This window comes from Anolis sagrei, chromosome 2, assembly GCF_037176765.1.
Source record: "Anolis sagrei isolate rAnoSag1 chromosome 2, rAnoSag1.mat, whole genome shotgun sequence".
In the NCBI taxonomy this organism is placed as follows: domain Eukaryota; kingdom Metazoa; phylum Chordata; class Lepidosauria; order Squamata; family Dactyloidae; genus Anolis; species Anolis sagrei.
Genome location: NC_090022.1, coordinates 244,682,390 through 244,696,325, shown reverse-complemented (window position 1 = coordinate 244,696,325; position 13,936 = coordinate 244,682,390). Strand labels below are relative to the sequence as shown.

The 13,936-nt window shown below is 40.2% G+C and overlaps 1 protein-coding gene across 3 annotated transcripts in view; it reads left to right on the top strand.

The window, feature by feature from the left end:
* The first annotated feature begins 1,667 nt into the window (after positions 1-1,667).
* Positions 1,668-13,936, top strand: part of YTHDC2 (YTH N6-methyladenosine RNA binding protein C2) — a 35,828-nt gene continuing 23,559 nt past the window's right edge. For 2 of the 3 annotated variants that reach the window (XM_060761911.2, XM_060761912.2), the window contains exons 1-9: positions 1,668-2,023; positions 6,506-6,596; positions 6,734-6,930; positions 8,408-8,607; positions 9,169-9,335; positions 11,089-11,191; positions 11,611-11,767; positions 13,088-13,195; positions 13,351-13,496. In XM_060761911.2, coding sequence (XP_060617894.2) covers positions 1,840-2,023; positions 6,506-6,596; positions 6,734-6,930; positions 8,408-8,607; positions 9,169-9,335; positions 11,089-11,191; positions 11,611-11,767; positions 13,088-13,195; positions 13,351-13,496 — 1,353 coding nt within the window. In that variant the 5' untranslated portion in view covers positions 1,668-1,839. The remainder of the gene's footprint in view (positions 2,024-6,505; positions 6,597-6,733; positions 6,931-8,407; positions 8,608-9,168; positions 9,336-11,088; positions 11,192-11,610; positions 11,768-13,087; positions 13,196-13,350; positions 13,497-13,936) is intronic. The other variant, XM_060761913.2, reaches the window with a different exon arrangement.

Sequence of the window (13,936 nt, the reverse complement as noted above, 5' to 3'; positions counted from 1 at the left end):
AAATTTGTTCAGGAAGGCATCCATGGACAACATGCTCCTCGATGTGGAAAAGAGGAACAACAGCACCTCCCCATGGCCAAGTCGAGATGCCGGATATGAAAAGAGGGAACCTTTGCCTCTGTCTATGTACTGTCTGTCTTTGTTGTGAATTGTATAACGGCATTGAATGTTTGCCATACATGTATTCTGTAATTCACTCTGAGTCCTCTTGGGGAGATAGAGCGGAATATGAATGAAGTATATTGTTGTTGTTGTTGTTGTTATTATTATTAGAACTGGAAAAGACCACATGGAACATCTAGTCCAACGCCCTGCCATGCAAGAAAAGCACAAAGTATCCAGTCCAACACGTAGTCTACACTTCTATATAATCCAGTTCAAAGCAGATAAGCTGGATTTTATATGGCAGCATAGGCCCCTTCTATGTTGCCATAGAACATCCAGATGATCTGCTTTGAACTGGATTATATGAGTCTACACTGCCATATAATCCAGTTCAAAGCAGATAATCTGGATTTTATATGGCAGTGTAGATGGGGCCATAGATGGGGCCTCACTGTGTCCAGCCATAAGCCTGCGGGAAACTCATAGATGAGGCAGAAATATAAAAGCAGCACCTTCCCATTTATATTCTCTGCAACCAGCATATAGAGACAAATTGGCTCTGATACTGAAGAAATCACAACATCGTATAACAACTTGGTAATACCACTACTAGATATTACTGATTCTTTAGGTTAACAGAGATTACAAGAAAAAACCTTCTGCCTTAAATAACATATTTAGTTCTCCTCCAAGGATCTTTTAATACCGAAAACAAAAATAGCTAGCCTTTTCTAAGCGGTGTTGAACGTAAGGTCCTTCAAACATTGTTGAATCCAAGCCTTGTTGATTATTATTATTATTATATATTATTTACTTTATCTATACCCTACTGTTTTCCCTGTGGAGACTCAAGGCGGCAAACAATCCCACACTTTGGCCATAGTTTAAAATACGCAATACAATTTAAAAAGCCAATGAAATAATAGTGTTTAAATAATAAACACCAGCCAGTATGACCCATGGTCAGGGATCATAACAGGTGGAATTCAACAATATTTGGAAGACTATAGCTTTATTTGAATGAATTAAAATGGGGATGTTAAAGGAATAGGTCTATAGGCAAAATACTTTAAAATGTCTTTCTTTGATTTTGCTACTTTGTACTAAGCAGGCAGAAAAATGCAAGGGATCAGTTCAAAGGATGCTGAAATCTTTAAAGCAGGCATGGGCAAACTTTGGCCCTCCAGGTGTTTTTGGACTTCAACTCCCACAATTCCTAACAGCCTACCGGCTGTTAGGAATTGTGGGAGTTGAAGTCCAAAACACCTGGAGGGCCAAAGTTTGCCCATGCCTGCTTTAAACCTTCACCCATCCAATTGTCCTTCAGCTCCCGCAAGCCTCTGTTACAATAATGGACAGAGTCTCTGGGAGGTGAAGTTCAAAATCCCTGGAGGCCCCTGCGTTTGAGCATCACCGCTTTGGACTTCAACTCCCAGAAGCCTCTACTTCAATAGTCAATGGACAGAGACTCTGGGAGTTGAAGTCCAAAACAGAGGGTAGTAGAGATTCATAGGTTCGGCGTGATTAGAAGGCGCATGCGCAGTACTGTCCGCACCACATACAAACAGGCCTCACGCCTCCTGCGCCTTCGAACTCGTCTCATTTTCCCGCCCAGGGGGCCGTGACGCAGGAGCGCGCGCCGAGGCCCCGCCCTTTCTCGTTCCCCGTCCTTTCGCTTTCCTTCTCGGCTTCCATCGCTTCCTGAGGCGAGCCGGCGCCGGCCTGGGAGGAGGCATGTCCCGCCCGAGCAGTGTTTCTCCGCGGCCCCCGGCCCTCAGCGGCCCCTCCATGGCTGCCACCTCCTCCTCCAGCTCCTCCCGCGGCCGGTCCAAGGGGCTGAAGGACATTCGCATCGATGAAGAGGTTAAAATCGCCGTCAACATCGCCCTGGAGCGATTCCGATACGGAGACCAGCGAGGTGACGTTTGGGCCCATTGGGTTAATACTACCGTGTAGAGCAGGCCTGGGCAAACTGCGGCCCTCTGGCTGTTTTGGACTTCAAGTCCCACAATTCCTAACAGCCTATCGGCTTTGAACCGAAGTTTGCCCATGCTTGGTGTAGAGCAGAGGTCCTCAAACTTTTTAAACAGAGGGCCAGGTCACAGTCCCTCAAAATGTTGGAGGGCCAGATTATAATTAAAAAAAACATGAATGAATTCCTATGCACACTGCACATATCGTATTTGTAGTTCAAAAAGCACTCTAAAATGAAGAACAATTAACATGAAGAACAATTTGAGCAAATGTAAACTTGCTACTATTTCAATGGGAAGCGTGTCCCTGCTTTTGGCTGATGAGATATGATTGTTGTTGTGTGTTTTCAGTTGATCCTGAGCGAGGGCCAGGTAAATGACCTTGGAGGGCCATATCGAGCCTCTGGGCCTTAGTTTGAAGACCCCTGGTGTAGAGGCTTTGTTGTTTATTCAGTCGCTTCTGACTCTTCGTGACCTCATGGACTAGCCCACGCCAGAGCTCCCTGTTGGCTGTCACCACCCTCAGCTCCAACACATATATTGTTGTCTGTCACAAGTGTACCTAGGAAGCTGAAATTGGCAATAATGTCATAACTGTGCAATCCAAACAGATGTGGCTATAGTGTAAGAGTCTACATGCAGGGTGTATTTTCATTTCTACACTAGCTATCCCCTGCCACGCGTTGCTGTGGCCCATCTCCTGAGCTGGAAAATAAAGTAATGAGGAAGTGTTGGTTTCTAATATATGTAATTATTATTATTATTATTATTAACTTTATTTGTACCCCGCTAGCATCTCCCGAAGGACTTGATGCGACTTACAAAGGCCAAGGCCTCAAAACACAACATAACAATACAACACCTAAAGCAAATTAAAAACAATTAAAGCAATTTTAAACAACAAGCAATAAACAATACATCAAGACACAATAAAACTGGGCCAGGCCAGAGTAATGGGTACAGGATTAAAAGTGCTGATGTGACAGGTGATATGTAAGAATTATAGGGTAAGTGCAGTGTGCGGTGTGCAGCAATCTTAGTTCTAATAAAGTGCTTCTGGGACTTGTTATTGGAGATTCCTATTCTGGGAAGGCACATCGGAACAGCCAGGTCTTCAAGTTCTTTCTAAAGTCTGCCAATGTAGGGGCCTGTCTAAGATCTTTTGAGATGGTGTTCCAGAGTTGGGGGGCCACCACAGAAAAGGCCCTGTCTCGCGTCCCCACCAAACGACGCTGCGACGCTGGCGGAATCACGAGCAGGGTCTCTCCGGATGACCAAAGTGAGTGCGTAGGTTCATAAACGGAGATACGGTCACGCAGGTAGGATGGTCCCAAACTATAATGTCTTTATGCTTGTGGGTAAACAGTATTTCTTGCTGTTTCTTTGTCAGTGTTGATGTGGAGATTGTGTGGTTTGCCTACTCTGGAACATGAAACATAGAATTGTCCTTCTTTAGGGGTCCCTTTTAAATCTGGGATACTATATCTCTCTATGTGTGAGAATCATATATATCTATCTATATCTATGGGTGGATGGCTCTTTGTCAGGAGGGCTTTGGTTATGTTTTCTTGCCCTGGTGAAGGGAGTTGAACTCACAGGCCTTTAAGTATTTTCTGTTGGTCATGAGTGTTCTGTGTAGGAAGTTTGCCCCAATTCTCTAGTTCGTTGTGTTCAGAATGCTCTTTGATTGTAGTGAACTATAAATCCCAGTAACTACAATTCCCAAATGTCAAGTTTTATTCACTCCAGACTCCATCTGTGTTCATATTTGGGCATATTGAGTATTCGTGCCATGTTTGGTCCAGATCCATCACTGTTTGAGGCCACAGTGCTCTCTGGGTGTCAGTGAACTACAACTCCCAAACTTAAGGTCAGTGCCCACCAAACCCTTCCAGTATTCTGTTTGTCATGAGAATTCTGTGTGCCAAGATTGGTTCAATTCCATCATTGGTGGAGTTCAGAATGCTCTTTAATTGTAGGTTAACTATAAATCCCAGCAACTACAACTCCCAAACGACAAAATTATTTTTTTGAGTGATGGTCACTCCTTGGGTTAGTAGGTGTCGGCAATTTGGCGGCAATTCGTCTAGTGGTTTTTGAGTTATGTTAATCCCACAAATGAACATTTCACATCTAGAAGAACATAATATATAATATAAGCTTTAAATGGGTGGATTTTTCGTGTTTATTCGTTCAGTTGCTTCTGACTCTTCATGACCTCATGGACCAGCCCATGCCAGAGCTTTCTGTTGACTGTGGTCACCTCCAGCTCCTTCAAAGTCGAGTCAGTCACTTCAAGGATAACATCCATCCATCATGTCCTTGGTCAGCCCCTCTTCCTTTTTCCTTCCATTTTCCCCAGCATTATCTTCCCCAAGCTTTCCTGTCTTCTCATTATGTAGCCAAAGTACTTCATTTTTACCTCTAATATTCTTCCCTCCAGTACCCAGTCAGGCTTTATTTCTTGGAGTATGGACTGGATTGATCTTCTTGTGGTCAAAGGCACTCTCAGAACTTTCTTCCAACACCACAACTAAAAAGCATCTATTTTTTCCATCAGTTTTTACTCCAGCCTTGGATTTGTGAAGCCTCACACACTGCATGATGTGTTTTGCATACAAGTTGAATAGTTTGGGTGAGAGTATACAACCCTGCCGTAAGCCATTCCAAATCTTGAACCAGTCATGGGTGTAGTGGTACCCATAGATATATCTGTGCATCAACTCAGGGTGTCTCCATGAATCTCACAGGGTTTTCCTTGGCACGGATGGCTCAGAGATGGTTTTGACAGTTCCTTTCTTTGAAATCTTGCCTATATTTCTCCATATAAAAATGCTCTGTTCATTTTGAGTGACATCATAACTCAAAATCCACTGGGCAAATTGCTGGCAAATTTGGCCAGTAGACACCAACTAACCCAAGAAGTGACCATCACTAAAAAAACCCCAAAAAACAAAAACAAAACCTTTGTCATTTGAAAGTTGTAGTTGCTGGGATTTATAGTTAACCTACAATCAAAGAGCATTCTGGACGCTACCAATGATGAAATTGAACCAGACTTGGCACACAGGACTCCCATAACCAACAGAAAACACCAGAAGGGTTTGGTGGGCATTGACCTTCAGTTTTGAAGTTGTACTTCAACTACTTCCAGAGAGCACTGTGGACTCAAACAATGAAGAGTCTAGACCAAACTTGACACAAATACTTCATATGCCCAAATATGAACACAGATGGAGTTGGCAGAAATAGACCTTCCCATTTGGGAGTTGTAGTTACTGAGATGTATAGTTCACCTACAATCAAAGAGCATTTTGAAACCCACCAATGGGTCAAACTTCCAACACAGAAGTCCCATGATCAAGAGAAAATACTGTGTTTTCTGGTGGTCTTTGGCGACCCTTCTGACACCTCCTCGCAATCCCCTCAGGAGTCCTGACCCCCAGGTTGAGAAATGCTGCCTTAAGGCCATCCAGCCCAACTCCCTTCACCAGGGCAAGAAAACATAATCAAAGCCTCCCTGACAAAGAGCCATCCAGCCATAGATATATACGATTTACACACATCTATATATGTATATGACAGATATAGTATCATAGATTCAAAAGGGACCCCTAAAGAAAGTCAATTACATGCTGTAAACCAGACAATTTCAACATCAACACTGACAAAGAAACAACAACAAATAATGTTTAACCACAAGCATAAAGAAATTTCATATATTAGAAGCCAACACTTTCTAATTACTTTATTTTCCAGATCACCAGACTGGGCCACAGAAATGCGTGGCAGGGGATGGCAGGTCACCTTATATAGTTGGAAACTCCCACTGGTTCAAAATACAGCAGTCACGTTGGTTACAACGGTGGTTCTCAATCTGTGGATCCCCAGGTGTTTTGGCCCAGAAATGCTAACAGCTGGTAAACTGGCTGGGATTTCTGGGAGTTGTAGGCCAAAACACCTGGGGGCCCACAGGTTGAGAACCATTAGCTTACAGGAATGATCATATCACACCTATCCTAAAGTCATACATTCCGCTCCGCACACTTTGGTCTTCTGTGGGGCGTCTGCTCCAACCAGCCAGAAGCCGACTGGCAACCATCACCCATAGGACCTTTTCATCAACTGCCCCAAGACTGTGGAAACGACCTGCTAGTAGAGCACCAACAGCTCAATCAGCTGTTGGAATTTAAAAACCACGTAAAGACCTACCTCTTCTGGCAGGCCGACCCAGCCAGTTTTTAATCATGAATTTTAAATGTGTGTCTTGTGTTTAATCTCTGTTTTGTGTATTTTAATATGTATTTTATAGAAATGTGCTTTAATATGTAGCTTTTATAGAAATGCATTTTAGCAGAGCCACGGGTTGTGCAGGCCTGATGCAGGGAATCTCTGAAGTTAATTTTTCTCCTTTTTTTGTTTTTTAGAAATGGAATTTCCTTCATCCTTCACAAGTACTGAAAGAGCATTCATTCATCGATTGAGTCAGTCTCTTGGTCTGATTTCTAAAAGTAAGGGGTAAGTCAATATCTTGTGAAGCAATGCTATTTCCATTTGCATGCGTTAAATGGATTCTTTAGAAATAATGTTTTCGGTTTTCTCATGAGCAGTTCTCTCATTTTTGGTGATAAATATTAAATATTATAATTTTGCAGGAAAGGCGCAAACAGGTACCTAACCGTGAAGAAAAAAGATGGGTCAGAGTTGGCACATGCAGTCATGACATGTAATTTGATTCTAAACACGAAACATGCTATTAGGAGTCTAGTACAGCGCTTTCCTGTCACCAATAAAGAGCGCACAGAGCTTTTGCCAAAGACAGAAAGAGGAAATGTGTTTGCTGTTGAAGCTGGTAAGTGCAGGATATTTGACTTATTGATGCAATGGTAGACTGTGGAAGGAAGAATTTGTTGCTAAGTTTCATATGTAGAAAGCATTAGAGAACTTTATGATGGCTACCATATCATGCTGATCGATCTTGAGCTGCAACACAGTTGAGTAGTTGGTATAACTGTATTGACTTTTTAAAAGAAACTGGTTTTCAAGGAGTAAATGCTTCCTTCCTTGAAAGCTGATAATTTTGGCTATACTATTTATTTATTTATCTATTTATTTACGGTATGTATATACCGACTTTCTCAACCCGAAGGTGACTCAAGGCGGTTTACAGTCAGCACAGTTCGATGCCCCCAACAACATAAAATACAATTTAAAAACATTTAGCAAATAATATATAAAACCAATAAAAACATAAATCCTTAGCATCTCCTTACTGAAATAATTTTCCAATTCTCGTCGTCCAGTCACTCCATAGATGTGTATTTGTCTGTTGCACTGCATTTGCAAATGCTTTCTCAAAAAGCCAGGTTTTAACTTATTTTACAAAATGTTAGGAGGAAGGGGGCTTATCTAATACCCCTAGGGAGAGTGTTCCACTGCTGAGGGGCCACCACTGAGAAGGCCCTGTCTCTCGTCCCTGCCAAATGCATCTGTGAAGAAGTCGGGACCGAGAGCAGGGCCTCCCAGACAATCTTAGAGTCCTAGATGTTTCATGAGGAGAGATACGTTCGGACAGGTAAGTTGGGCCAGAACCATTTAGGGCTTTATAGGCTAAAGCCAGCATTTTGAATTGTGCCTGGTAGCAGACTGGCAGCCAGTGGAGCTGGTGCAACAGAGGAGTAGTATGCTTCCTGAGCACCACTCCTGTTAACAACCTGGCTGCCACCCATTTGACCTTTGGAGCTTCCGAATAGTCTTCAAAGGCAACCCTACGTAGAGTGTGTTGCAGTAGTCTATGTAACCAAAGCATGGACTACCGTGGCCAAGGCAGACTTCCCAAGGTACGGGTGCAGCTGAGAAATACTACTACTACTGTTTGAATTTTGGATGGATTTTATTTTCATGGAAGCAGTTTCAGTCCAGATCCTAGAAGTATAATGGGAGAATGCTGGTTTTCTTGATTCATGGTTCCTCCAGGGACCACTTTTACTGTTTTGGAGGCTTTCCCGTGTTTTAATTTTGACAGATTAAAAGGATTGTGGGGAAATCCTTCCTTCTCTTGAATATGTGCAAGGATTCCTCAAGCAGATCACTCATTGAATGTCTTCAGCCAATCCCACACATTTTAGTCCTAAGTAGGCTTGTAAGAATTGAACATTGAAAGAAAAATTAAGGGCCTAATGGATATAGATATTTTTCCATTAACACATCCAAAGCATTTATGTATTTTCCTAATAATTTGACAGGTAGTGTTTTTTCCTATAGTGTGTTGTTTATTTCAGGATTAACTAATGCTCAGTTTGGAAAATCAGTTTAATTTTTTTTTTTAGAAAACAGAGAAATGAGTAAAACAAGTGGCCGACTTAATAATGGCATCCCTCAAATTCCTGTGAAACGCGGAGAATCAGAATTTGATTCATTTCGCCAGTCTCTACCAGTTTATGAAAAGCAAGATGAAATCGTTAGAATCATTAAAGAAAATAAAGTTGTTTTGATTGTGGGGGAAACTGGATCAGGGAAAACAACACAGGTATGTATTTCATGAGAATTTAAAGTTGAAGTTGTAAGAAATTGGATATTGAAATATATTGACCTGTGCTATAATTGAAAACTGAAATATTTTTTAGTTTTTTTGGAAATCAACTTTGATAACTTAAATTCTCCTTTGGTTCTTAGAAATAGTTAAGAGAACAGTTTTACGGTCCTGGGAAGGGCCACTCTTTGCAATTACTGAAGTTTATGATTGTAGGCCTCTCTGCAGTAAGAAGATGGTAGCGGAAGAGCACTTGAATGCATCAAGTAATATTTTCTTCCTGTTGGCTGCAAACTTTTTTTGAATATTGAAGTTTAAAAAATGGGGTTCAGAGGATTTGAAATAACAGATTGTAAATGGATAAACACAAATTAAGTTGCATTGGTGATATTTCTATTGTTATTTTATCAGTCTGGACGTTATTTTGGAGACTAAGTAGCTTTTCTATATCATCTTTGTTATTGCAATAGACTTTACAGCTTTATCAGTCTGCGTTGCTTGCATAAAGTTTTATCTGTGAAGATTATTCTGTGATTAACACAACATTTCTATATTCAGATTCCTCAGTTTCTACTTGATGATAGTTATAAAAATGGAATACCATGTCGCATATTTTGCACTCAGCCAAGACGTTTGGCTGCGATTGCTGTTGCTGAAAGGGTTGCGGCTGAAAGAAGAGAGAAGATTGGGCAGACGATTGGTTATCAGATCCGACTGGAAAGCAGGTCTTGCTAGCCTTCTCTGTATTCCTGGATATAATGTTTTTTACAAGTCCCTTAAAGAAAATGGAAAATGTGGGGTTATTAAATCAAATATAGTGGTAACATTTATGCAGATAAAAAATTTACATGGGCACCTCTCACCCTTTCCCTATTGTATATTATACATTTACGTCTTGGGTCTGTCTCTCTGCCTTACTTTTATTTTCAAAGGTTATGGAAGGAGCCTCGGTGGAAGTGGGGGCGGTACTACTGTTGGTACATAGATCTGCCCAGGCTAATTATAGTGGAATTGCCTGTTCCTAAACTAATGTGCATCCTAGTGTTAATGTCATCCTAGTGTATTCTAAGGTGGGATGGATGGTAACCCACAAAAGAATTACGTTTGCCCGGTCTTTTCAAAATATCTTAATAGGAAAAACTATTTTAATTCTGATGCTATGTTGCATCATTCTTTCCTGCTCAAGCCTTCCAATCCAGTTTAAAACATGGCTTTTTAAACAAGCCTTTGATTTTAAGTATGGTATATTTTTAAGGGTTAGTCCGAGGACATACTGTTGGCGTCACTTCGGCACTGAGTGTGTCAATTGAAAATAACCTGTTTATTTCTACAGCTATGACTGTGTTTTATGAATTATAATTTACATTATGAATTTTAATGTAACTATGTGTGTGCGTGATTGTATTTTCATGGTTTTATCATTTTTGGATCTATGTATTGTTTATTTGTGGCACTTCACTGTGCTTTGTTAGCTGCCTCGAGTCCCTTTGGGGAGAAGGTGGTAGGGTAAAAATGTTGTTGTTTTTGTAAGATTTTGAACTGTGTCTGATAAGTCCAGTTTATTTTGAGGCACTCTACACATTGTGAAACTGAAGGCTCAAGACATTAAATATTTGAAATAAGTAAACACCTTTCTTACACACCTTCCATGATGCCTCTGTGCAGGCTGTATTGAGGGGATGACACTATGGCTTTTTCTCTTTTCTTTCTTTGGGAGCACCTTAGCTCTCTGTCATGGCAGTGGAGAAGCTGCATGTGAAGCTTTTCTTTTTTAATCCTCCATCTTAAGATTGAGGGTGGGAAAATGCAGCATTCCACATATTATAGGGCTGTAGCTCTTAACCAACATGGTCAGTATGATGGGGTGCTGGAGTTGCAGTCCAACATCTAGAGGGCTGCATTTTGTCCATCCCTGTCTTAGAACTAAGGCTAGAGAAAATTGTGTGTAGAGGTGTTTTGTTCAATTTGGGAGCAAGGGGAGTATGAGAAACTGGAGATGTCTGAGTAGATGCCTTCAGACTATATTGTACAGACCAATATATAAAGCATGGTTTTGTTAGGAAAGGGAGGTGGAATCATTCTCGCTAAAAGAGTTACTCTATATTCCTGTACTAAGAATACAGTCTGTTTCTGGCTAACAATGATATAGTGATACAATTGTAATAAGGGGTAGTTTTGGGCTTGGCGCTGTTTTAATGTTTCAATTTTTAAACATTTTATTTTTAACATTTTAATGTATATTTCTCATTTTGTTGTTCGCCTAATTGTCAATTTGTTTTGTGATGTGATTGATGTTATTGTTGGCATCTAATGGCTGCCAATTATAAGCCACCCTGAGTCCACCCTCAGGAGTTGCGAAGGACATATAGAAATGTTTGAAGTAAATAAATAGATAGATATTTGTAATGATATTTCCTTTTCATAAGATGTATTCATTGCTTTTACTGAGCTTTTAAGTGCCTTTGTCATTCTTAACAGGGTTTCTCCAAAGACACTGTTAACATTTTGCACCAATGGTGTATTACTTCGTACACTAATGGCTGGAGATAGTGCACTTTCAACTGTAACTCATGTTATTGTGGTATGTTTTACTTAGTATCTTGAAAGTAACTTTATATTTTTGGAGCTGTAAAATCTAAGTTTGCTTTTCTTCTGGGGTTTAGTTTAACTGTTATGGACATGTTACAAAGCTGTATGACTAATGGTTTTGCTGGCATATAAAGAGGATTGTAGTTGTATATAATTTTTATTGACTTATGCTTAAATTTATTATTTCTGGTGTTCATATCTTAGTATTTTTACTTTTGAGATATAAATTAAACCTTCTGGTTGACCAACATTTCTGTACAAGAGTCATTTAAATGTGGCAATAAATAATATAACAAGAACATTCCAGCAGTAGTGAAATATTTTATGATTTTAGATGGAGCAGTTGCATTGTATGACATGTCAATGTGCTGAGGTTTTGATACAAAGAGGCCTGGCCTGCTTATGTTGCAGGATGAAGTTCATGAGAGGGATCGGTTCAGTGACTTCTTATTAACGAAGTTGAGAGACACATTACAGAAACACTCATCTTTGAAACTGATCCTCTCTAGTGCTGCCCTGGATGTGAATCTCTTCGTTAGGTATTTTGGAGGCTGTCCAGTGATATATAGTAAGTGCAAATGCAAATAAGAGTCAGACTACTAGATTTAATTGAATGCATTTTTCTCAGTTCGATGCACTATATTCCAGATTTGGTAACAAATTGTTGTACAATTGGGTTGCTGTGAGTTTTCTGGGCTGTATGGCCATGTACCAGAAGCATTATTTCCTGATGTCTCACCTAATTATAAACTTCTGTTATGCTAAACCAGTGGTAAAATACTAATGAAGTAGTAGACTTTAGCAGATTTTATTTGCTAAGCTTGGGCACTTTGAGAACAATCACAGAAAGATAGGGCATCAAGTTAATTTTTGAATTTAATTACACTTTTTGGATAGAATGTAAAAATGAGAATCCCTTGAGGCCCAGTCATCTAGGCTGACTGTTGCTGAAAGAAACTAGCTAACCAACGCGACAGCCTTTCAGTTAAAATGAGAAACACTTTGTTCCTCTAAAAAAAAATAGGAATTTGAAACGCCAGAATGTAAAAAAGAAACCCTGAAATTTATTTTCTGTCTTCCCTGCTAGCATGTGTACCGTATATACTTGTGCTTAAGTCAACCTCACATATCAGTTGCTGGTGTTCGGGGGGGGGGGGGGGGGTGGTCAGCAAAGAAACACCAGTGATACTGAGAGATATTTGGCTAAAAAGAGATTGCTGAGATCATCTTTGCATGCACACCCCTCAGTTGTCTACTGTCAGCCGCTTGTCTCTACTTCCTCCTTCTCCTCTGAAAAGTGAGCAGGCTGATTGTGGCCAGAGAAGACAGGCAAAAGATGCGATCTCAGTAGCCTCTTGAGCCAAATATTTCTCAGCAATACTATTGTTTTTTTGCTCACCATTCAGATCAATTTCCCCCTCCCCCTTCAGTGACTCAGTAGACTTTATCATTGGCAACTGGCTGCTGGCCTCCTCAGAGAAGTTCGAGAGGAGGAGGACACAAGTGGTCTAGCTGCAGACAACCAAGGGTGGTTCCTCAGCAATTCCCACCAATAAAACTTTGTGACGAAAAGCTGCTGCCAATGCCATTTTCCTGCGCAGGCATTCAACAAAAGCCAGAAGCGGTGGTAGAGTGCACAAAGATATTCTTTTGACCTGAATATAAGTCAGCTCCTGTTTTTGGAGTCACATTTTTGCATACATTTTTTGACTGATACAGGAATATATTTGGTATACTTGTTGCAAATTTAATTGTATTGGTTTTTTTCTCATGTTATGAACGACTTGAGAAATTGCAAGTTGCTTCAGTGTGAGAGAATTGGCCAGAAGCAAATGTATTGGTAATATAGAGTATATCATGAATATTTATACTAATCTTATATTTTCAGTACCAGGAAGACCATTTGAAGTAAAAGAGATGTTTCTGGAAGACTTATTGAGAACCACAGGCTATACAAATAAAGAAATGATCAAATACAAAAAGGAGAAACAGCGAGGTTGGTGCCCATATTTAAGATTTCAGAAAGAAGCTACTTCTGTTGATTTCCAGATGTGGCAAACAAATTCTGTTGTTGAGAAATTATAGTAAGAGGATACTATATATTTTAATCTTGAGTCTGTATCCCCTTAAAAACTGAACTATGTTATCTAGAGGAGAAGCAACAGACAACTCTGACTGAATGGTATTCTGCACAAGACAACAGCAAGCCAGAACTGCAGAGACAGAGGGCAGTCCCAAATGTAGCTGAAGAATACGATCTCTTGGATGATGGCGGTGACACAGTTTTCAGTCAGTTGGTATGCTCACTTCTGATCTTCCAATATTTGAAGTTGATACCACTTGTTAATGAAGTTGAACTAATATAACCTATTATCATCACTCCCGTGGGTCTAGAAAGAACACAATTATCATTGTGTTCTGTTTTTCACATGTATAACCAAACTTTGAGCCTTTCTCAATTTCAAATAGATGCTATGGATTTAGATCCTTCCATCTTTTTAAATGTCACTTTCTCCTTTTAAAACAAAATCAAAACTTGCCAAACTGTATCATTTTACCTCTTAGGTTCATATGATTTCTGGCATTTGCACCACATGTGCTAACTGTACTTTTTAAAAGTAGCTAATTCAAAGTTTTACAGTTCTGTTTTACAGTGGAGGAAGAAAAATAGAATTACGTAAGTGTTATGGACAGCACATTTTATTTTGGCAACGTAAACTTGGACAAGGAGCTTTTG